At 45.2% G+C, this 24,263-nt stretch overlaps 2 protein-coding genes across 3 annotated transcripts in view; both read left to right on the forward strand.

The window, feature by feature from the left end:
* The window catches only part of CSNK2A2 (casein kinase 2 alpha 2), a 29,912-nt gene extending 15,730 nt beyond the window's left edge, over positions 1-14,182 (forward strand). For both annotated transcript variants that reach the window (XM_081870593.1, XM_081870592.1), the window contains 8 exons: positions 1,668-1,727; positions 3,341-3,424; positions 4,975-5,085; positions 6,278-6,379; positions 8,566-8,666; positions 9,024-9,172; positions 9,486-9,580; positions 13,752-14,182. In XM_081870593.1, coding sequence (XP_081726719.1) covers positions 1,710-1,727; positions 3,341-3,424; positions 4,975-5,085; positions 6,278-6,379; positions 8,566-8,666; positions 9,024-9,172; positions 9,486-9,562 — 642 coding nt within the window. In that variant the 5' untranslated portion in view covers positions 1,668-1,709 and the 3' untranslated portion in view covers positions 9,563-9,580; positions 13,752-14,182. The remainder of the gene's footprint in view (positions 1-1,667; positions 1,728-3,340; positions 3,425-4,974; positions 5,086-6,277; positions 6,380-8,565; positions 8,667-9,023; positions 9,173-9,485; positions 9,581-13,751) is intronic.
* A 4,130-nt stretch (positions 14,183-18,312) lies between these two features.
* On the forward strand, positions 18,313-23,281 carry CFAP20 (cilia and flagella associated protein 20). Its single transcript, XM_081872184.1, has 6 exons — positions 18,313-18,665; positions 19,664-19,743; positions 20,603-20,714; positions 21,076-21,264; positions 21,722-21,832; positions 22,851-23,281. The coding sequence occupies exons 1-6, from the start codon at positions 18,582-18,584 to the stop codon at positions 22,854-22,856; spliced, it is 582 nt and encodes a 193-aa protein (XP_081728310.1). The 5' UTR covers positions 18,313-18,581; the 3' UTR covers positions 22,857-23,281.
* The last annotated feature ends 982 nt before the right edge of the window (positions 23,282-24,263 follow it).

Genomic DNA, 24,263 nt, shown 5'->3' on the forward strand with positions numbered 1-24,263 from the left:
CAGAAAGGGGAGGCAGACTTCCTGTTTGGACCTTCCCCGATTGGTGCCAATTTAAAAATACTTTAAAAGTCCAATTTCCATTCTACTCACGGGTTGTTGTTTGAAATCCAATTGTCCACAAGAAAAAGTCAGCGCTCTCCGGCAACGGCTGTGCGGCTTCACTCCGTAAAAATAGCGGTCGATTCGAAACACCGCGCCGCTCACCCCACGTCACTTCAGAACCCCCAAAAAGGGGTTTCCCTGTGGGTAGGGGGGCGCTCCTGGTGTCAGCTGAATCCCACGTTCCCAGGCTTCCTCCGCCTGGGATTTTTAAAGGGTCTCCGCCTTCGCCGCGGCGGCAAGACCCGATTTTCGCGGAGCGGGTTCCTCTGGATCAGAGGAATTCCGCCATTGCCGATGGCACTAACCCGGAAGTCCCCTTAAAAAAATCAAAATAAAGCACTACAAAGAAGGTCAAGTACAGAATGCTCATGCATTTAACGCAACAATGCCAGAAGCAGAGACAGGCACACTTTCTCTGAGGTGAAGACCTGGAGTTCCTTGTCTGACTGGCAGTGTGCTGATGTGGCTGAGCTGTGCTGATCCCAATTCTTAGTCCAGACCTAGGTGTAGCTAAGACATATTTGTGTGCTAAGTGTGCAAGGTGAAGGTTCAGAGTCGTCTTATGTCATCATAGTGCCCTCCAGATGTTGAGGAGTCCAACTCCTGTCAGCCCCAGCAGCCAGTGTTTTTCATTTCACTTTTGATTTGTACACTGACTTTCTATAGTGCTATGCACAAGATGGTTTACATGCTGAAGAAACAACAAAATATATAACAAAGATCACATATCTTTTAACAATCCGATCCAATACAAAAAAGTCATAATAAAAGGCATGACTTTAAAATAAACAACTTATACCAAATAAAGTAATATTCAGTAATCTATTAGCATATAATAGTGCACAATAAAATTAACCATCAAAATATCAGCAAATAATTAAACAGAAATTCACTATCAACAATAAATCATCACTATAATATGAAAAAAGTAACAGCAAGTTACAATGCACAAAATATAACATACAAAAACAATGTAAAAGGGTCAAATTGAGCAACAATGCCCATAACTTACAAAAAAAAAAAAAAATTAACCTCACCACCAAAACCCCCCATCTCTTCTCCCTTCCCAGCCATGGTCTCAGAGAGGCTGTTGCTCAGTTGGACTTGATTGAAAGTGGGGGGGGGGCAAGGCTCTTTTGCCCTTCTTCATACTTTCTCCCCAAAGAAGCTGGTAGCATGCTGAGTTGGTCCATGGGGTGGGGCATTTGCCTGCAGGCTGAACCCTGCCCATCAGCTGGCATCACCCAGTGACATCAGCTTGTTGGACAAGTGGTTGTGGTTTGGGGGAAATGGAGAGGTGGGACGAAATAGGCCCAGGGGGGCAGAGATTCCCTTCCCTTGCTCTAATGCTTGCCAGGATCCTTTAATGCTTCTCTGAGGTTTGTCTGTCTTCTGCTTCAGAGATATTGCAGCTCTGTCTCTTGACCTGCCCTTGAGTGTAAAAGAGGTTCTACAGAGTGTGAAACACAGTGAGGGCGCACTGCAAGGTGGGGGCAGAGGTGTAAGAATGACAGGAAAAGCATAACACTGATTTTTGCAATTTTCTGTTTTCAAATTGATTTCAGCAACTGTATCAGATCCTGACAGACTTTGATATTCGGTTTTATATGTATGAATTGCTCAAGGTGAGTATTCATGGGAAATTTGAAAGGTCATCCTTGGTTTGAATTTTGTCAAGTGGGGTTGTGTACAATGAATACCTGCAGGATTTTTTTATTATTTGGGAAAGGGAAGAACAGCACTGCTCCCATACTTGAACACTTTTTTGTGGGCAACAGTAAGTCTTGGTCACAGCTCCAGAATACCTCCGAAGTCCTCTGGGACTTCTTGGGCCCTGATTACCTCTTGGAATAATTTAAAGATGTGATGTGTCTCTGTGGATATGCAGAAAATTCATTCCCATCCCTAAACCCCCTTCTTTCTCTGTAGAGAAGGAAAGGCAAGTCAGAGGAAGTTAAGAAATCAGTCAGTCACACAGCAAGAGACAACCTTGGAAAACAGAGCATACATCTGGCTCTTAGTTATTCTTCAGAGGTCCTCAGGAGTCAGTGGATTTTGCTTTCTGACTTTTTGGTCCCTGTGCACTGAAAATGACTCCCAAGTTCGTCTCTGCTAGTTTCTGCTGCCGCCTTTATCTTCTACCATCATATCATTTATTTTACGGCTCTCAAATGTAAAGCAGTGTCTAAATAAATTTTGCTGTTTCAAAGTGTTAGAACAACTTGCAGCTTGGTTGAATTAGATTGAAATGGCCCCTTATAATTTCTGGAGTTCAAAGGCTTTATTCATGGAGGAGCAGATTTATCTTTGTAGGATTTATTTGCAGAAGAGATTAAAGAGAGAAAACAGAAGATATTGTCTCAATAAGTTGGGAGAGAAAGAAACGAAATGATAGAGTTGATTTGAGCAGAAAGGCTACAAGCAAGTGCTGGCTAGATTGCTAGACAAGCAGTACCCTCATGTGGTTTAAAATAACACATGCATTAACTAGAAGCTCAGAAGAAGGAAATGTCTTTACTTGTTTCCAACATGAAGGACAGACAAATTTTTCTTGTAAAGCCACAGGTGCTGGTGACATGCTGGAAACAGGCACCACCTTTGCCCTGGCCTTGACATATTTTTGAACCCAACTGGGATGAGCAGCAGAGGGCAAAGCAGCTGCCACCAAAAGTGCAGTAGCCTGGAGAGAAAGAGTGAGTCTTGGGCCATCTTGTTCTTGCTGTGCAACTAGGCAGTACTGCAGCTTTTAACCTCGAAAGGGGTTTCTAACTAGAGACCCACATCACGGCCCCATGTGAAAACATGAATATCCTTTTTTTCAAAGCCTTGGCAGGCTTGGCTATCTCATTGTTAAGATTCCAGGAGGAAAGGTTGCTTGCCCTATTTGATGGGCTTGGTTCTTTCCAAGATCTGTGCTTAGATTTAGGCTTTTGGGAGGACTAACAAAACTCTTGGATAACTTCTTCTACATGGCAGTGTGGCATCCTTGCTGGGGAGAGAAACTGGCACATAGCACAGATATATTCAGCTGCTATAATTTCATCAGTGGAAAGGTTTAATTTTCCTTGTGTGTCTTTTTTAATGTTTTAATTTAGGTTTGGCATAAGTAACGAGTACATTCAGTATCTCTATTTTCAAATCGTAAAGTCTTTCATACAGGTGAATTACAGTCAATTTGAGACATTTTTGTTGTTAATTTTCCTTGTGTTGGGTGTTAACGTCTACATGTCTCTGGCAGGCCTTGGATTACTGTCACAGCATGGGAATCATGCACAGAGATGTCAAACCTCATAACGTCATGATAGACCACCAACAGAAAAAGGTAAAGGCACAGAAAGGCATCAGAAGAAGGACCCTTGTGCTTTGCTGTGGCTGAGTTCTTGTTGCTGAGTTGGGTCTCTGCCCTATTCCCCAGTCTGGTGTCTTGCAGGGAGGCCTCCATCACCAGATGCTTCAAAGATCTATCAGAATTCATGGTTTAAGCTGCTGCTGGGGGTGACCCAAATTCTTTACTGATTACCTCCCTAGTTTTGCCTGTGTCTTGATTCTTAGCCATCCCCTCTTTTGAAAATGTGGGTGTAAGTAAGATCTTTTACTATATATTCTAAAGGAATATTATCACTGGCTTTGGTTTCTGTTTTAGCTTATTTTGTTCATTAGTCAAAGCGGCTTACATAATAAAACGATTGCTTACAAAATCACAAGCTAAAAAAAGTAATTACAGCAACAGTATAACAACTGTTTTTATTTAAGAGCAACGGACAAGAGCAAATTCATAAAAGCAGTACAGATGTTAAAAGATAGCTGGAGTGAAAAAATTCACGAGCCATTTAAAAATAGACAGCAGGAGCATGGCAGATCTCCAGTGGGAGGCTGTTACATAATCTAGGTGAAACTACTGGGAAAACCCGTCTCTTGTACCCACCTGCCTAGCTACACAGAGCTGTGTAGGGATGGAACACAGAGAAGGGTTTCTGATGCCAATCTTAAAGGCCAGGTGAATGCATATGAAAGTAGGTGGTTTCTGAGATAATCTTTTGGGAGCTCAGTTTGACTAGGTGGCTGAAGGGGAATAGGGAGAAGCCCTTCTCTACGTAAGATAGCAGCTACAGCTAGAGTTCTGTTAGTAATGCACCACATCAGAAGGCTATAAAAATGATGCGTCCAAGAGAGCAAAGCAGCCCCTTTTTCTCTTCAGCCTCCATAACCAACCCCTGATTTTCACATACACTCAGTGAACAGCCAGGCTTTCTTTGGGCCCCTGCATTTCCTCTCCAGGCCTTCCTGACTATTTCCTCCTGCACTCTCTTGGTCTCCTCTGATGCTACATGAAAACCAGGCAGCTACACAAATATCTAACACAGTCAACTTTTGCACTCCTCACTTTGCTCTCTGAGAGTGCGGAATGGATGGAGAAAACACCTTTGTTTGGCACTTTTTGTGCGTCAGATAATCTTGACAGCAATGCCCCTGCACCTTTGCAGGGTTCGTGAGCATGAGGCAGGAAGCCCGGCTTGTGCTTGGGAGCACCAGTTGTATCCTCTGCAAGAGGTTCTTGCCCTTGCAGCTGTCCTTGTGCATTAATGTTGACTGGGGCCTCCTTCCAGCTTAGCTGTGCTCTCCCACAGGTGCATGCAGCTGGTCCCTGTTTTCTGGCAGTCAGTTCACTTTCCTTTTAGGAGTCTGGTGACTTATGATTAGTAAATGAGTCATCCAGTAATACACAATCTGACCAGTACAGCAGAGCTAATTTTACAGAGTCCAGCAGATGATAGGAGCTGAGCACCATCCTGGCTAGCAGCTGTGCAAGCGCCAATTGACCAAAGTGTTAAGCAGGCTCATTGGCTGACTGACTGCCTTGTATGTTCATAGTTGCGGCTCATAGACTGGGGCTTGGCAGAATTCTACCATCCAGCTCAGGAATACAACGTCCGTGTGGCCTCGAGGTACTTCAAAGGGCCAGAGCTCCTCGTGGACTACCAAGTAAGATTTCGTTCCCTAATCTGAAGTGCTGGTGACTACCAGTGCTACTACCCCCTTCACCTCCCCAGGGAGGGGTCATCAAAGATCAGCGTCTTCCAGCAAACCAGTTAAGGGTGACTTCTGGTAAGAAATGAAGGGCAATGTGGAGAGGAATTCTCAGTGGCTGCATCCATGCTAGAACTCAATGGGCTCTTCGAATTTGAGCCTGGGAATGTTAAAAAGATCTATTGTCCCTTCCTCTTTCTTGTTAATATGCCTCAGCATAAACAGTGATGGGATACAGGCTTGGAGGCCTAATTCCTGCTTTTGACCTCACCCATGTACTTCCTGATATGATTTTTGTTCTCAGTTAGGATTATCTTTTCACCTAGTTCATTGCTAAGTGACACAGGAGGCCAACGTGCTTGAAAGGAGGTGACAGAATCATGCCAGATGCTCTCCCCTTCTCACAACTAGGCATTGGGGATGAATGACTGGCAAAGGTGCCTTCAGGGCTGATGCTGTAGGACTCTGTGGGCAGGAAGCAAAAAGAGTCATTGCAATCAGGCTTAATAGTCAGTGGGGGAAAATGTTATAGGGCAGAGAGATTCGTTTCAGCAGATTCTTACTTAGAACAGAAGTCCTTTGTGTGTCTTCAGCCTCATTAATGGGCAGCCCATGCACATGGAGGGAGGATTGCTCTGCAGATAGAGCTTCCTTCCTGAACTTCAAAACAGGAGGACAGATAATTGATTACAGGATAGAAGTAAGAAAGAGAAAACCACAAGGTAAAAAAATTAGTTGGAGGTATGTGGCACTGGAACAGAACCAGTACTGACCAGACTGGGCCTTTCTTGAGTGCTGACAATATACCTTTGATCAAGTGAATCTGAACATTTCTTGGGAACAGATGGTGTTAACTACTTTAGACAGGACCAGTTCTCTGCAGTCCAGAAATAAAAGTAAGGGTACTCTTCATTTTGGCTTGGACTAAATATTAAATTTAAAGCAGTTCCCTTTCAAATATTGGAACCATACTCTTGTATAATGTTCATGGCTAATATATAGCTTTTAAGTAACTCTGTTTTCAAAATCCAGGTTGCAATTGCACTTCTAGAGGTTGACGTGCCTGCAGAAACCTGAATACTCAACCTGCCCCAGTTCATTTCTTTTTCTGCTCTTTTCCTCTTTTCTCCTCCCTCCCCCACCCCAGATGTACGACTATAGCTTAGACATGTGGAGCTTAGGCTGTATGCTGGCCAGCATGATCTTCCGAAAAGAACCTTTCTTCCATGGTCAAGACAACTATGACCAGGTGAGAAATTACGGCATAGAACAACTTGCAAAAGGAAGCTATTTGTTGAACATGCCCCTCTCTCTTTCCACAGCTATCATGGCATGGATCAGGATATCTAGTCTTTGGTGGCAAAAGGATGTCCCTCTTTGTAAGATGTTCTTAAGGTTTCTCAAATTAGAAGTGCTTATTTTGAAAGCTTATGCTAAACCTTGCATTTCTACCTTGAGGCTGGCTGCACCATCGGGAGGCCAAAGCACTTAAGTTTTTAGGGTGGCTGGGGGGGTGCTTCTTCACTTGTGGATGCCTGGTTGCAGTGCTTACCTTTTCCCACTGCACAGGTGGCCAGGGAGACACCTGCAGCCAGTCTTCACTGTCATGTATGACCTGACTATTGGCAGCTGTCCCAAAGTGGATGCAAAAAAATGTGTGCAGAAACCCTACTTTAGGGTCACTCTTGTTTGGGCAATTAATAGAATCCCAAGAGTTGCATCTTCAAGCTTCATGGCTGTAAACTACCCTTGTGATTATTCAAGTAGGAAAGGGTCAAAGGAGACCTTTCTTGCTTGTTTCTTCTTCATTTGGTAAAACTCCACCATGGTCCCTTTTTTGCTGGCACTAAAGTATGATAAGACTAGGAGGAAAGTCATTGGCATTGGGATATGATTCTGTAGCTAACCTGTGCCCATGTGGAGGATTCTTATTAGTACAGCCAGAGCTGTGCTAGTTTTCTTCCGCCCCTGTACAAGGGACATGCACAATTCTGAAGCAGAGGGCAAGGGGTTCCCTTGAGCTGACATTGGGCCTCTTCTAGCTTCCTGTGCTGTAGGTTTGGAGTTTGCACCAAGGCCTGTTCTCTAGTGTTTCAGTGTGTGTTACCAATTGTAAATTCACTAATATTTTGAGAATGCAAATATCCATGTCAGAATAAATTTTAAAATATAAAAATAGTTCCCATCAATGAGGCTGAGTTCAAGAGGAGAAAAATGCAAATACAATGTGGAAATACATGAGTGCAATAACTAGAAATACGAAACATCTTAACCAGAACTACTCTACATTGATCAGCATTCAGCAAATAAGAATTCAAATTTACCCTTTGAGCTGTCAAAAATAAAATACCTCTATCCAGCCATGTATGTATGGCACAAACTCATATAATTTTATTCAAATCATTCAAGTAAAAAGGTGTTCAAGGCCCATTCAGTGTATTTTAACCTGGGGAATCTGACTCTTGCCTTAATTATTCTTATATGTCCTATTTGTTATCGTGCTTTGGCCTTTTGACATGCAACATTTGTGGAAATAAACTCCACAGATTTTGCATATAAAATGCAAAACCACAGTAACTGCTCAAAATAAGCTGGAACTTGCTTGAGAACCATCTCACTGCGATCTTCAGTACCCTCAAGTAACTTGTCTGAAAGGTTTTTTAAAGTTCCAGCTTTTACATCTAATGTCCTCTTGTGCTTAAACAACATTGTGCCCTGTTAGTTGCAGGACTCAAGTGGACGTAGACTTGGTCCTCCTCCTGGCATAGCTCAAACACCCCTTCCATCCACAACTGTTAAAGCAGTCTTCTGTTGCTAGCCAAGGCTGAAAGGAGTTGTAGCCCAAAATGTCTGGAGGGCACCAGGTTGCTGTAGCCTGGCTAAAAGTATTGTCATACAAGTGGGTGGCTTTGAAAGGATGGCAGCTGACATGGGACATAGAAAGCTGCCTTTTGTTGGTCTGTCTAGCCCAAGTCTTGTCTGCTCTGACTAGCATTAGCTTTCCAGGACAATTCTATGAGTCTTAAGTCTTTGCCTGGCCTGTTGCCTGAGATCCTTTTCAGTGGTCATGGCAGGGACAGAAACTGGGGCCTTGTCCATTCCAAGCATGTGCTGAGCTGCAGTCCGTCCACATTCCCCCTTTGGGTGGAAATAGCTTATTTTAACTAGCAAGACGACTTTGGTGATATGTCTGAGACAGAGAGAGAAGATACAAAATGGAGACACTCCTCCTGCATGCCAAAGTCGTGTACCGTCTCAAGCCTGCTTGCACAGCTGGTTCATTCAGCTGTGTGCCCCTTGCCTCTGCCCTGCTCCTACCCATCGCCCTTGCATTGGCAGCTCTTGAGCTAGCTTTGTCCCAGTGGAGCTGCACAGCAGGTATAGTTTTGCTTGCTCTCCTCTTTCCAGTTCAACACATCTATTCTTTCATTTCAGTTGGTTCGCATTGCAAAGGTTCTGGGTACAGATGAATTATACGGTTATCTGAAGAAGTACCACATAGAACTGGACCCCCACTTCAATGATATCTTGGGACAGTAAGTTTACTGTGGCGTGTTTGTTTCCTGGTGGTGCCCATGGTGGGGACGCTAAGCATGATGTATGGGGCCTTTTCTTCTTCCCTACTGGAAATGGATTTTTCAACCCATGGGATTTTTTGTATTTTGGTAACTTGTTTAAAAAAGGAAAAGGGGGGGAACCCTCACAAAACAGATTTAAAATGCACCCTGCAGGTACATTTACTTGATTGGGTTGCTGATAATGGGAAGTGAAAGCCACTGAGGGGCCAAAATGTCCCTGTGTCAGATATATGAGATGCAATGCAGCTTCTTTCTGAGTTCCTCCATTGGATCTCTTCATTTGGAAGTCTTCAGGCTTCTCTACTTTGCTTACAGGCATTCACGGAAACGTTGGGAGAACTTTATCCATAGTGAAAACAGACACCTGGTCAGTCCCGAAGTCTTGGATCTTCTGGACAAACTCCTACGATATGACCATCAACAGAGGTTGACAGCCAAAGAAGCTATGGAGCACCCCTATTTCTGTGAGTATTTTGGTGGAGCAGGAGAACTGTTCAGTTAGGCACTTTTTATATAAAAGCTGTTCGCCATTGCAAAAATGTTTGATTACATGAGCAAGGGGGAGTAATTCTAGAAAACCTTGCATATAATATTCTGCAGAAGTAGGAGAATTTTCTTGGAATTTAAGGAGGTAGCCTCAGTTTTGGAAAATAGAAAATATTTTAAAAGGACTCAGTGTAACTGCATTCTGAAATGTTTGTACCTCTCAAAATGAAAAAGTTCTGGGATTTCAAGTCATGCTGGGCCCTGGTAACTGTTCCCCCTTTTCTCCTACAGATCCAGTTGTGAAGGAGCAGGCCCAGCCCAGCTCCGACAGCCCTGTGCTCTCCAGTGGCCTCACAGCAGCACGATGAAGTTTGGGGGAACGACGGGTAATTCCAGAGGTTTACAAATACAAACACACCCTTCAGTCACCTAGGGAAGGGATGAACCAAACCCCTGTATGCTCTGCAGCAAGCCTCGTCTTGAAGGGGGTTAGGGCTTAGCCTCCCTCTCTCTCCAGCACTTACGGCTACCCAAACTTTCTCTCTGTGTTACTGATCCAAACAGTTGTGCGAGATTTACTTGGATAAGCGGCTGTACCCCCACGGTCTGCACGACTGGCTCTGGGTTGATTCTGCAGTTTCGTACTCTACCTTTCCCAGCCTACCATTTTCTCTGTTCTTCCGTTGGGCAACATTTCAATTTCTCCCCTCCCCCACACACTGGAATGTAGCATATGCACCCCATAGAGGCAAGCTCCTGTGGGGTCAGATTCTACTTAAGTCATAAGCAAATTAAAGCCTGTAAGTGGTGGGTTTCACCTCTACTCTCTCCAGGTCTCACCCTGGCTCTCATTTTCCTGTTTTTAAACCAGCAAGTCTTGGAAATGGTTTTGAGTCGGTCAAAAGTGCATTCAAAGCAGGTAGCCATTGGGGAGAATCCTACTTCCTCCCCCTTCCATTCCCTCTGGGGAAGTGCCTGCCTTAGTTGGAGGAAAGGTCATTCTTTGAGACAGAAGGAGAGCTTCCTCTGGCGAGGCATGTTATTATCGCTAGAAAAACCAACCTGGTCATTCCCATCACTGTGCAAAATTCAGAATTGTGTTGATTACAGCTGCTTTGACTATGTGAAAGAGGCAAAGAGGAAGTGTTTGGGCAAGGAGACCAGTGGGGAATTTTGGAAGCCAGACACGGAGGGGCTGTTCAGAATTGGTGTGCAACAATCTGCCAAGGGTTCAGATCCCTATAAGCATTTTTACATGCCCAGCCCAGTGTTGGAATTGTTGGGGTAGAAGCCTCTGCTTTGGGGGAATGGTGTGTAAGATGCTCCTTTTGTTTTTCCATTGGGTCTCATCATGAGCCCCATAGTTCAACCCCACCTTTTGGGGGGATTATATTGTGTGATTCTGGTGACTTCATATACCTAAATCCACAAAAAAAAAATTTAAAAAAAAATGTCGCCATGCTGAAATGCAGATTTTTTTTCTTTCTGTTACATTGTCAAATATTTAATTTTAAGTAAGAAGGTTAGATTGTTTCTATTTGAAGCATCTGTTTACATTCCACATCCCCATAACGACATGTTAGCATTGATATCAGGTCAGATCCATTTGTACAATTCACTGGAACCAATAAATCTCTCTGTGTACAAACTTGTGTTGTCCTCCGTCTAGTCTCTGGGAATTCCTTGGAAGGAAAGATCTGATTTGGGGGTTGAGGTACAATTTTGGGGGCATAGGAGGAAAACCCTCTTGTTAATCTCTACCCTTAAAGCTCAGTAGCTTGAGTAGAGCCTTGGATGTGGAAGACCTGTGTTCAGGTTCCAACTCAATGGCTGGCTTTGAGTGCAGGGTTTGCTCTGCTTTGCATCCCAGTTTTGATGTCCCTCTTGGACCTTTTATTTCTGATCACTTTGTTGACCACTTTCAGAGGACGTTTATGCCAAGCAGAATCTTAAAATGATGGACTCTTCTTTGTGACCTCTAATCACTCTTCCCCTAGCCATTGCTCACTTCTGTTTCACCCATACATCTTTTCTCACCTCGCTGTCCTTTCAGGAAAAAATAAAGTTTTGTTGCAATTCTGCAATTAGTTCTTTTTTAGAACATTGACTAGCGAGCTCTGGCTAAATATCAAGAAGTAAGTGCATGGATTAATATATATTTTTTAATATTCAGAACAGAGCACTCTTTACTTCAATGCAAAATGTTTAAGAAAGCAGGTCAGCATCTCCGCCTTCTATTCTCTTAATTTGAATTTGTCTACGTGGTTTTCATGGCCCCCAATTTACGCTTGTTTTACTTTTAAGAAAAGCCATTGTTCAAAATGCACACAAGATGTAAGACATTCTTGCGTAATTAAATGTTAGATTGAATGTAGAATTTGGGGGTGGGTAGGCATACTGCCGATCCTTGTAGCTATGTTTAGCTGAGCTCTGTCAAAGTACCATCAAAACTTACTGAAAGATAGAATCATTTTTATTGAAGTACCTGATGCGTCTTCTCAGTTCTTTGATCCAAAGGCTTCAAACATGAATACAAAATTTACTCTGCCTTTGACAAATGGGGGTAAGGATCCACCCCACTGCCCCTTGCAGACTGTGATGGAGTCTTTTTGCACAATGTGGTGGTACTATAGCAGCAGCAGCAGCAGCAGCAGCAGCAGCAGCAATAATAATAATAATAATAATAATAATAATAATAATAATAATGATGATGTAGCACTTTCATACGTACGTGAAGCTTTTTAAACATTAACTTGTAACCCTAAACAACAACTTTGTAAGGTAGGTTATTATTATTATCCTCATATTGCAGGGTTAAGGCTGAGGAAGAGTGGCCTCCCTAAGGCCACTGTTGGAGGTGAGATTTGAATTGGGGTTGCCTGATTTTGTAGCAGAATCTATTAGCTGCTTGGCGGCCTCCTGGACACTGGCATGGGAACTGATAGCCCAGAACAAGCATGTTAGGTAGTGATGTGCTTGGCAAGCATTTCTCATTACAAACCAGGTCTGTGGCATTTCTTAATGTTGTGAGTTCAGGCATGCATATCCCAGGAGTGGTGTGGCCATGAGGACCTTTGCTTCCGATTATTGAGTTTTGTGTGCATGCTTGTTACCCCTCCTGTGGCAGCCAGCCATTTTTGGACAAGCGTGCCACTTGAGTGCTCTTATGGTATGTACTTCCCTTAGTCTGCTGAGCCAGGGAACAAGAATAAGCGTAAGTAGAACTCTGCTGGATAAGGTCAGTGGCCCATCTAGGCCAGCATCCTGTTCTCACAGTGGTCAACCAGATGCCTGTGGGAAGCCTGCAAGCAGGGAATGAGTACAACAGTACTCTTCCCTCCTGCAGTTTCTAGCAACTGGCATTCTGCAACCAGTTGCATAACATAGGAATGTAGGAAACTACCTTATACAGAACAACTGTCCATCTTGCTTGGTGTTGTCTATGCTAAGTGGAGGCAGATGCATTAGGGTGAATGGGCACTGCTTCAGCAACCTCAATCTGCCGTGGTCATTGGCTCTGGCTCCACTTATTATTGCTGGTCTCCCTGCCTTTCACCCTAACCATCCCAATAAGCATCAGCCACCACAGTGGCTCTCCAGGGTTTCACATATGAAGTCTTCCCCAGAGCTACCTGTAGGTCCTGGGTATTGAAAATGGGGCCTTGGGCCTGCACAGCAGATTCTCTACCACCAAGCTACACCCCTCCCCTAAATGAGCTGCATTTGTATAGCTACTCTTCTGCATATTTCCGGTTTTGTTGGGTCATAAGGTGGGGCAGGAGCTCTCCCAGGTTAGAGTTCCAAGCAACTGAATGCTGTGTCTTTCATATCTGCTTGGCTTTGGCAGAATCTGAGCATATAAAGCCCTGTCTTCAGCCTGTGGCTGGAGGATGTAACAAGTGGGAATGGAAAATCCAGCCGAAGGAGAGATGCATTGAGGCATGCTCTGTGCTGGGGGAAGGGATTTATGTGAAAGAGAAGTCTTCGCTTCATAGCCTTCCGTCTAGGTGGACTAATCTTCAGAAACAAAGATGGTGGAGGTGCTTTCTATCATGGATGCAGTGGTGGAATGCTAATCTGAACATTTATTTTCCTCTGACATTTTCCTTTCTTTTGCTTGCTGTTCCTCAAGGGTGTGGGGTGGGGCTGTTAGTGGTTTATTTTGTCCTTGTTCTATTACGTGTTTTGTATGTTTATCTTGTATTTTTATGCTGTGAACTGCCCGGAGATCTACAGATGAAGGGTGGTATACAAATTTAATAAGTAATAATAAAAGTCATCTCATATTCAGGCTCATGACTATACCATGTCAGTGCCTTGGCACAGTTCTTGGAGAGGCATAGTTGCTTCTCAGATTGGGAGCTCCTGTCAAGGCAGGTTGGCTCCACAGTGTTGAAGCCTGCCGTTGGAATGCAGCGGTGTTTGACCCAACAGGCCTTTGGCCATAAATGTAAACAGTTGCCTCTGGCTCTTGTTCCTTGTGCTAACCATTCTGGCTACGCAGTGCCTCCAAGCTCCAGCTTTGTGTTTGATGCTTGCTTCCCGTCTCTTCCCTAGGTCTGTCTGGTGCTGTTCTCCCAATTTTCCATAAGCAGAACAAGAACCAAATCAAACGTTTTAATCTGCTTGTGTACAGAGATGGTGGTGTGCAGCTTCCAGATGTCGTCATCCGAGTGGCAGGTTACGGGAGCAAGGACTGCGGCAGTGGCAGCAGCTGATGGGATCGAACAGCATATAAAAACACAAACCTTAACTTCTGTCTTTGACTTCCTGTTGACCTCTTCCTGACCAAGAAAGCATGGGAAATGTGAAGGGTATGCGAAACCGCTGTTGGCTCAGGTGACTTCCCTGAACCCAGCCCAGTGTATGGTGTTCTGACTACCTGGCTCCTGTTTTGTGGGCTGGGGGAGGAGGGTGGGCCTGTGGCATGATGGACAGTTCTATATTAAGATAATTATATATTATTGAATAAAAGTTTTAAAAGTAAATGTATGGAGAGTCGTACAGATGGAAGAAGGCATGCAGTGAGGCCTCTGCTTTGGAACAGGACAAATACCATATGGGCGGTGGGGGAATGTCTCCTTGTATAGGTCCACAGGACCTGCCACTAGACAGACAAAATTTTTATTAAGTAAAAGTTGAGAAAGAGCAATGAAGTTTCCTATGAATTCCTCCCATGCAATAATCATTTCGAGTCAAGGCCCCTTCTCCCTAGAATTCCTCCCTGGTCCCTTCCCCAACCCCTAATGCATGGGTAGGCAAACTAAGGCCCAGGGGTTGGATCCGACCCAATCGCCATCTAAATCCAGCCCACGGATGGTCCGGGAATCAGCGTGTTTTTACATGAGTAGAATGTGTCCTTTTATTTAAAAATGCATCTCTGGGTTATTTGTGGGGCCTGCCTGGTGTTTTTACATGAGTAGAATGTGTGCTTTTATTTAAAATGCATCTCTGGGTTATTTGTGGGGCATAGGAATTCGTTCATCCCCCCCCCCCCAAATATAGTCCAGCCCCCCACAAGTCTGAGGGACAATGGACCAGCCCCCTGCTGAAAAAGTTTGCTGACCGCTGCAACAAACCAATCAATATGTAAAATGATTCATGGGATTCAGATACTCTCATGGTTGATTTCCAAAGCAGGTGATCAAAAAATAAGTGAAAGAAGAAAGAGGGAGAGATGTCCTCCTGCTCATAGTCACTATCCCTGAAAATCAGAAACTGCTTCACAAGTTTGCTTCTGAGGGTCTTGGCATCAATCAGTCTTTTTTTTTTTTTTTTAATGTAGCCTCTTTCCTTTGCTTCCCTTGACATCTTATGGCTGATCTATGCATGATGCCTGGCAATCCATGGCTGACCTGTTTGGGGAGTTTGTGCAGATTAAAGTGGAGAGGACCCCCAAAGAGCTGTACACTGCATGCAGCGGTGCTGCTGCTGCTGCTGCTGCTGCTGCTGCTGCTGCTGCTGTGCAAGAGGCTGCTTTCCTTCCCTGGGTGGGTTGGTTGGAAGAATATAGGGCACCTGGAAAGCAGGGAAGCAGTCCTTGATCACAAAAAGGGAAGAGCAGAATGCTCCCTCTGCCAGTGCCACATGCTGGACACTTCCACTATTCCCATTTCTCTGTTTCCCCACAACAAGCACACACACACACACACACACACACATGATCAGCCATGATCAGTCTCCTAGAGTATGTAATTTGCCTCTCACAAATTCATGTCTGAGCATTCCGGGAGCCATTGGCTATCTCTAGCAACAAAGAATGCCAAGCAGGAAGCCTAGAGGGTAAAGCAGTGCCTGGACCATAGGGGAGAGAACAGTTTTGGAGGGCTGCTTCCCCTGGTTGTGAATGGTTGGAATAGCCTTATTGTGAAGGCGCTCTTCTTGCTCAGTACTAGAACTCAACCCGATACTGGAATACTAAGTTGCTTCTGAGGTCTGGAACATATGCTGCAGTGCCTTGTTTTTAACTTGAAGGCAATTATTTAAATGGGGGTGGAGGGAGATCCAACTGGATACTATTTCCCCCCAGTAAAGAGTGCATTACTGCCTCCTTTAATACAGATAGCATTTCACTCTCTCTGTTGTCCAGACACTCCTGTTAATGGATCTGCTTGTGTGTCTTTCCACACAAATAAATTAAATATTGTACAGTAGTACCTCAGGTTAAGAACTTAATTCGTTCCGGAGGTCCGTTCTTAACCTGAAACTGTTCTTAACCTGAAGCACCACTTTAGCTAATGGGGCCGCCGCACCGCTGGAGCACGATTTCTGTTCGCATCCTGAAGCAAAGTTCTTAACCCGAGGTACTATTTCTGGGTTAGCGGAGTCTGTAACCTGAAGTGTATGTAACCTGAAGCGTATGTAACCCGAGGTACCACTCTACTTGTGTTTACTGAGATACAACTTTTGTGATCCTTATTGTGGTGACCCTGTGGTTTTTGCTGTATGTCACTACAAATTTAAAAATGCTTGGCAAGAGCTACAAATGTCACTATAACTAAAATCAGGTAGCTAGCCATGTTGGTCTGACACAGTTGAAATACATAAAAAAATAAAAAATTGTCCAGTAGCACCTTAGAGACCAACTACCGGTAAGTTTGTTCTTGGTGTAAGCTTTCGTGTGCATGCACACTTATTCAGATACACTGAACTAAAATGTTTGTTTACACATAATGGTGGATGGTAAGTAAAATAGCTTTATGGCTTGAAATGTCAGTACAGAAACATAAAAGAACAACAACATCATCATCATCATCATATGGTTATTTTATTTTTTAAATTAAATTTCTATACTGCCCTTCATCTGAAGATGACAGCAGTTTACGCTGATTTGTGTGGGAAGTTCCTTAAAGATAGAGTAAGCCTACAAGCTTCTTTTGACTGGTGCAGGTGAGAACATGGCAGCTGCTAAAGTGCCCTCAGCCAAAATCCAATTGCCGCCCTGGGTTCTAACATTTCTAAAAACATATCTCTGTTTCAGTGCTTGCGTAGCAGTCCTAATCAAAGTTTAAGTACACATCTAAGAACCTTTCCACTTGCTTGCTGATGCTGCCCTCTTCTGCATGGGTCATGGCTATTTTCTGTGCAATCAGGAAAGTGGCTGTACAACAAAATGTGGGGCAGCGTGAACTATTACTGTTTGGGATTCCCAATATTCCATTCTACTGTTCCCCACCCCAATTTATGTTCCTCCCCCACATTCAACAGTAACTTTTCATTCAGTCCTCATTGGGCAGTTTTGAGGTGTCTTCACCCTCCCAGCATTCTTTTTTTTATGTATTAAAAAACACTCCATGCTCTAAATTCCATACTAAATGATTGCAATACACTCTATGTGGGGCTGCCCTTGAAGACTACTCAGAAACTTCAACTGGTCCAAACATATTATTGGTTGGGGTTGCTTTTAGAATTCAACCCCTATTTTAAAACAGCTACATTAGCTGCCAATTCATTTCCTGTCTTAATTCAAGACAGGAATTCTCATGTTAGCATTTAAAGCCCTAAATGACTCAGGCCCAAATAGCAAAAAGGCCACCTTGTTCTCTAGAGACCATCTTGGGTGCTAAGGTGGGCAGAAGGGCCCCTCTTCATAGTTCCACTCCTGAGGAGGTCCAGGGGTGGCAGCAGCCCAAGAGAAGACATTCTCTGTGGTGTTCCCTAAGTTGTAGAATTTCCTCCACACAGATTTGCATCTGACACCTTCACTATACAGCTTTTAAGGAATGCTGAAAACACACATCTTTAACCTGGCCTATGACACATTATCAGAATCCACCCTAATCTGGTGTCTGTAATCTGTTTCAACTGTTTTAAATCCTGAATTTCAAATTGCTTTACCCCTCCCTGGGACCTGTTGGTGAAAGGCAGGTAAAAAATTAGTGATAACCATAATAATAGAAGCTCTCTCCAAGTGTTGTTCTCCAGAAACTGGTACCTAGAGGCTGTGATCCTGTAGGTGATATATAGCTATTGTGACTAGTGGTCACTGATGGTCTGCTCCTTCTGCATGCATTTTTCTAATTTCCTTTTCAAGCTATCCAAGCGAGTGATCACAATTTAAAGGCAAATTCATGGGGAGGCTGTTGGCCCATGATGGCTTCCTATGACCTCCAGGTTACAGAGGTGGTAGCATCCTGCTGGTATCAACAGCTGAGGGTCATGAATGGGAACAAATAGGGAGGGCAGCTTTGAACTGCTTAAAAGTTTAAAATAAGCAAATCATATTTTGCAGGTAGAGTGCAGCTCTGTATGCCTACACAGAAGTATGCCCCACTGAATTCAACGAGGGGATTATTGAAGGTAGCGAGGTTGCTGCACAAGCTGCGTTATGCAACGAATTTCTCTGAGGTTGTTTTGGAGGTCAGCTCTCAAGGGAAGTGAGTTGGAAGTTGGAGGAAGGCAAACAAGCAAAAGAGACAAGGGAGTTTCAGACCTACAGTAGAAACTACTGAATGGTCCTCTCTGCACTTTTCCGATCTACGGAGTAAGCGGACGCGGTGAGGTAGTTCCCTCGTCCCGCCCCGTTGCCCAGGCAACGCGCACGAGCTGCGCGACAACACACGGCGCCTAGAGAGCGAGAAAGAGGACGGCAACTAGTCCCGTCCGGAAAGTAGTCCGTCCCTTAACGACGGGGGGCGTGGCTTCGGCGCGATGTCCGGTTGGCCCTTTGAGCCTCGCTTTAGCTGGCTGGCGGAGCGCTCTTCCTGTCGCGCGGATACGAAGTGCACAGTGAGAAGAAGCATGTGTCCTTCCGCATAGGAATCACTGGGAAGAGCGAGAGACGCGCGCAGCGGCGGCTGAGGAGGGAGCCCAACGCCCTCTCACCCGCCCGGCGGAACGAGCCCTCCCTACCCGCGACGCGGAGGCGGAGGCGGCGGCGGCGGCGGGATGTTCAAGAACACGTTCCAGAGCGGCTTCCTATCCGTGCTCTACAGCATCGGGAGCAAACCGCTGCAGATCTGGGACAAGAAGGTGGCGGAGGGAGCTGGTCCTGGCCTACCTGGCCTGGGGGGCGTTTCTGCGAGAGGGTTTCTAGTCCTCATGGCTGCCCGGGGGTTGGCCTTTAAGGGTTGGCCTTCAAGAGCTCTCTTCAGGGCTTGTGGCACCGCCAGGGAGAACCCCGGAGCCAGCCAGCCTCGCTTCCTCCCTCAGGCTTCGCATGCTCGAAGGAAGCCCGAGCCAGGTCTGGGGAGCCTCCGGACTCTTGGACTACAACTCCCGTCGGCCCCAGCGTTTTGTTGGGGCTGATGGGAGAACAATCTGGAGGGCACCTGTTTGGGGAGGGATCCTCTTAGGGGTTCCCTCCTCGTCTGCTGCCCCATTTCTTTGAAAGCCCCTCCACTGTCCCTTGGGGCCCCAACATCTTAGGGTGGTCTAGCAGTGCTTCATGCCTGGTGGTCCCATTTCCAATTGACCGGAAGCAGAAAGGCTCATTTTCCCTTCCTACTACGGCTGAAAAGAGCCCTGTTGGATCAGACCAAATAGCTTTGCAGCCTATTTCCCTCAGTGCCTAATCAGATTACTCTCTAGGCCATAACTTCCCCAACTAGGTGCCCTCCATATGTTTTGGATGTCAGTTTCCGTCAGGCCTAGGCAATGTGGCCAGTGGTAATGGATGGTGGGAGTTGTACCACATAATGTAGTGATGATCCCTGACTTGGGCAGCTTTAAAAAAGGATTAAGCTGAATTCATGGCGAATTAGTCTAGCAATGACTACTAGCTGCAGTGGTTGTATACTGCCTCCACTATAACACCAGTTGCTAGGAACTGCAAGTGAACAGAGTTCTGATGTTTTTATGTCCTGCTTGCGGGCTTTCCATGGGGATATGGTTGGCCATTGTGAGAACAGGATGAAGCCTGCACTTCTAATTCAGAAGTATGTCTTCCTGGTAGGGCTTTCAGATGCTATTTGAAGCAAGAAAGTCATCTGCTTAATTGAGTGATGTCCTATTTCATTCTCACCTTCTAGGTGCGGAATGGCCACATCAAAAGAATTACAGATAATGATATTCAGTCATTGGTGTTGGAGATTGAAGGGACCAATGTCAGGTAAAGAGGAACCACTGTCTATGCTTTCCTAATGTCCCATTGAGAATTAGATGTTGAAAAGCATTGTGTGATTGATTCCCAGCTCCAGTTTCCTCACAGAGATTTCTCCATCAAAACCACGCCAGCGTATAGTGACTATGGAAACAGCTCATTGCTCCCATCCTTGGTAACGACAGTCTGGGATTGGAGGAGCCCATTGTGGCAATTTATCTGTTGTTATGCTTTGAATGGGCTGGCTGCATGTGGCCCTCAGGCCAAAAAGGATTAGTCTCCCATGTGGCAGGAGCTTTCCCTGCAGCTGCTGGGATGGAGAACCTTTCTCAGCCTGAGAGCTGCGTTCCATGGTGGGTAAATTCCCAGGGACTGCTAGAGGTAAACCTGGGCATACCAACAGAGGTGATTCTTAGTAGAGCCAGATACCTTCCAACCATGCAAAAGTTAAGAGTTTCTACACAAGCTTTTCTCAATTTTCAGTTGAGGCACGGAAGAGGTATTGTCGCAGATCATATAATGCATAGGATGCATTCCTGACAGGCAAAGGCTCTTGAGGGTGCAGAGCAGGGTCAGTGAGGGTTTGTGGCCTGGAGAGAGTCCCAAGGATTGGATGAGAAGGTTGGAGGGCCACATTTGGTCCCTGGGGCTGAGTTTCCCCAATCCTGCTCCATAGGGAGGCAGAAATATTAGTATATAAGCTTTTAGAGAATCCTGAAATGCCTATAGAAATATTTCAAACAAATGGGTTCTTCTGATGCGCATCCTGCACCTGAATTTTGAAGCCCTGGGAGATGAGATGCTCTCAGAAGGCCTGCTTCTCCTGCAAGTCGTGCAGTCTTGCTCATTCTGTTTCTCTCCCCCACAGTACCACATACATCACATGTCCTGCTGACCCAAAGAAGACGCTGGGGATCAAATTACCCTTTCTAGTGATGATAATCAAGAACCTGAAGAAATACTTCACCTTTGAAGTACAGGTTAGTTCATGGAGCTAACACAGCAGGTCCAGAACATGACAGCATTAGTGGGCAAAGTCATTGGTCTTCCCATCTAAGTCATGAGATGGTTGTTCCTATCGTATAAAAGGTGACTTGCGTAGAGCTACTCAGTCTCTGAGATCCATCTGTTACTCCAACCCTCAGTTCAGCCTTACTGGCAGAGTTCCTCTCCAGCACTTCAGTCAGGTCCTTGGCTAGCCTGACACTGCTTATTCTGCAGGCCCCTCCCTCCAGGGGAGCTGAAGGCAGACTGCCTAGTATTCTTGTCAGTAAGGTTAGGGGACTGCAGGCTTGACATCTGCAGCCCCCTTCCCAACAGTGGTGTGTCTTTCTGTGTTAGGTGTTAGATGATAAAAATGTGCGCCGACGGTTCCGTGCCAGCAATTACCAGAGCACCACCCGTGTCAAGCCTTTCATTTGCACCATGCCTATGCGCCTGGACGATGGCTGGAACCAGATCCAATTCAACCTCTCTGACTTCACTCGACGAGCGTATGGTACCAACTACATTGAAACCCTGAGAGTCCAGGTAAGGAGCTGTGCGTTCTGACAGCTGTGACACTTGCATTTCAGTTGTTGATTTGGGTGGGTCCCTGCTTCAGTCTCTCTGTAGCTAGCGGTGGCAACTGCTGGAGTCTTCAGTGAACATGGGGGAGATCAGCATTCAGAGTTAACACTGGAAATTCTAGGCCCACAAGTGTCAATCAGCAGATTTGACTGTTTTCTTTTATCCCTGGGCCTGATCTCTCTTTGGAGGTTGTTCTGAAACAAATGCATTGTATATATGTATGTTAGTATTTATATATAAAATTTCTTACCAGTCATAAAACCCAAATCTGAGACTGTACCAAAATGACTTCCTAGCTGATTCGGTTTATAGCAAAATGGGATAGCATTCGTTTTGTGGTGGGGGGGCTGGTAGCTGTCAGGCTGCTTTGAAATGACTGCTTCTGAAACACCCTTCTTGGACATGCTTGACTTTTCAGATCCACGCAAACTGTCGCATCCGCAGAATTTATTTCTCTGACAGACTCTACTCTGAGGATGAGCTTCCTGCTGAGTTCAAGCTTTATATCCCAGTCCAGAACAAGGCCAAGGTGAGCAGCTGCTGGAGGATCGGGGGGAGTAGGAGTTTGCATTCTAAAAAGCGCTTGTTAAGCTAGTTGTGGGAGCAGAGACGGTTGGAGTGGAGCACTTGATTTGGAGGGCAAGAATGCATCCTTACCTTTCACCCTCCTCAAGCCAAGTCTGACAGGTTGGCTGCTGACTCATCAAATGACCCACACAATTCGAAATCAAATAACGTGGGCAAAGGCACAGCCTGTAAAGTGCCAACTTTCAGCTAACCATGTGAAGTCGATGTGCATAGAAAGCCCCAACAACCAGATGATCGCCTGAGTTGCGAAGCCATGGGGGGGCACAGTTCTTTGCATGCAGCTTTGCAGCTGCTTCCAATTCATCTGATTGGTGCTACATCTTTACCTGCTCCTCCCCTGAAGTCCTATCTCTGTAGGAAACATGGACATGGCTTGGTCAAAATGGCCTAACTAGGCCCACGGGCTGGAGGTTCCCCATGGCTGCTGGAAGTGAGGGCAACTGATGCCAAGAAGAAGTCAGCTAAAAGAGCCTTATGCGTGGACTGCATGGAAACTTAGAGATGGCCGCTTGCAGCATAATCTAGTGTATTATTTAATAAGCATCTTACACCACTCCTTAGGTGTCAGGTTCGCAGAGCAACTGATATACATTCAAACAACATATGCTGCAATATAGCATCACAACAAAGTGGAGCAGATAAATGTCCCAATGTTAAAACCTATAAACTAGTTGATCTTAAAAGGTCTGCACCTGGTGCCTAAAGGTGAGTCTCTCTAAGGAGTGAGTTGTAAAGAAGGAATGCTATGAAAGTTGAGCCTTGGGAAATTGGATTTCAGGTGTCAGTTCAGCTGTGTTCTCGCAGGGGGCCTTGGACAAATCTCTTGTCTCATGCACATGCACACACTAGCAGAGAGCCTGCTGGTGAGGGATATTGCTGCAATAAGAGAGATCTGAATACCCTTTGAATGAATGTGAACTTTTGAATAACTGTCTTTCTCTGCATCTTTCCCCCTGCAGCAATGATGTCACATTGGGAAACACACTGAGAGAGACACTGTGAAGAGAGGTGGAAGAGTTTGTTTTTTTAAATTAAAAACAAAATTTAATGTTGATTTACATAGGGTAACTTTATTTAATAAAAGTTGGTATCTAAAATGCTGGGACACAGGACAACTAACCATGTCATTGTTTTGTGTGAACGAGATGATGCACGATCAAGCTTGCACTTTAAAATCAACCCCAGACCAAACTTGAGTTATGGGGCTTGATCCTGAGTGCATGCAGACAACTCTGTTGGAGCAGTTTTGAGATCCTTGTGCCCCCCGCCCCCCTCGGATGCCAGTGGTTTTTCTTCTTTGCTGTTCATATCTTTTTTCATGTATGCTCCAAATACGTGTGGACTCCTCCCCTTCTGGAAGCTGCTATTAAATATTTGATTTTCTTTGTAAGGCTGTTCTTGGTTACTGCATGCTGAAGGAGGCCTTATGCATCACAGGCTCCCTTGCAGGGGAATTGATTCCCTGTGGTATTGTTCCTGGCCTGCCTTGTCCCCTTCATTGTCAAATGTCAATGTGTGTCTCCTGCTTGTGTGCCAAGGAGATAAGGAGGGATGGTAGCCAAAGTTCTGAACTGTCAGATCTAATTTCTTGGGCATGAACCTCAGTAGAATCCCTTCCTCTTCCCCGGTCATGTGGTGTGCACATTCACAGTGCAGTGCACGCAGCTGATGAAGGGAATCGGGAGCATGTTTTGCCTCTTTGAAGAACAAAATTCTGCCTTGGTGCTTTTAATGACTTCTGTAAAGTGAGCAGGGGAATGGCTGCATCTGAAGCTTCTCTTGGAAAGGCGAAAGCGGAAAGCCTGAGCATAGGGAGATTTGACAAGGGACTAGGCTGGCTGCCTTTCCTTGCTGGTGGCATCAGTCCAAGGAAGGGGCTGGGAAATCTGGGCAAAGTGGCCTCCTGGGGGGGGGCACTTTCCAGAAGCCTTAGCCTTACAGATCTTGTTACTAAACTTATTCCCCTTGCTTCACCAGGTCCCAGGGTGGGTTCCGGCAATTGACAATTCAGTATTAAAGCAATTAATGCAAATTACAGTCACAATAATAGGGTGGGTCCTCTAAACACACATCTCTGGTATCAAAAGAGGTGTGTCTTCATAATTCCCTGAGACTATAGTGAAGGTGCCAGGCTCATCTCTGTGGGGAGGGAATTCCATAATTTCTTGAACTTCCATCAGCCTCAGTAGGCATGGCCAATAATGAGGGAGGATGGGTGTTGCAGCTGTGGAACATCTGGAGGATGACAGGCTATCCACCCCTTCTCTAAGTAGGCTGGGGAGAGGTTCCTGTTGCACCGAAGAAGTACCTCTGCTAGACCTTTGCCCTTTTTGAGTTTCAAACTTAAGCAGCGGAGGTGCTCCCATGACTCC

The sequence above is a fragment of the Podarcis erhardii genome, assembly GCF_964252035.2.
Source record: "Podarcis erhardii genome assembly, chromosome: 7".
Classification (NCBI taxonomy): domain Eukaryota; kingdom Metazoa; phylum Chordata; class Lepidosauria; order Squamata; family Lacertidae; genus Podarcis; species Podarcis erhardii.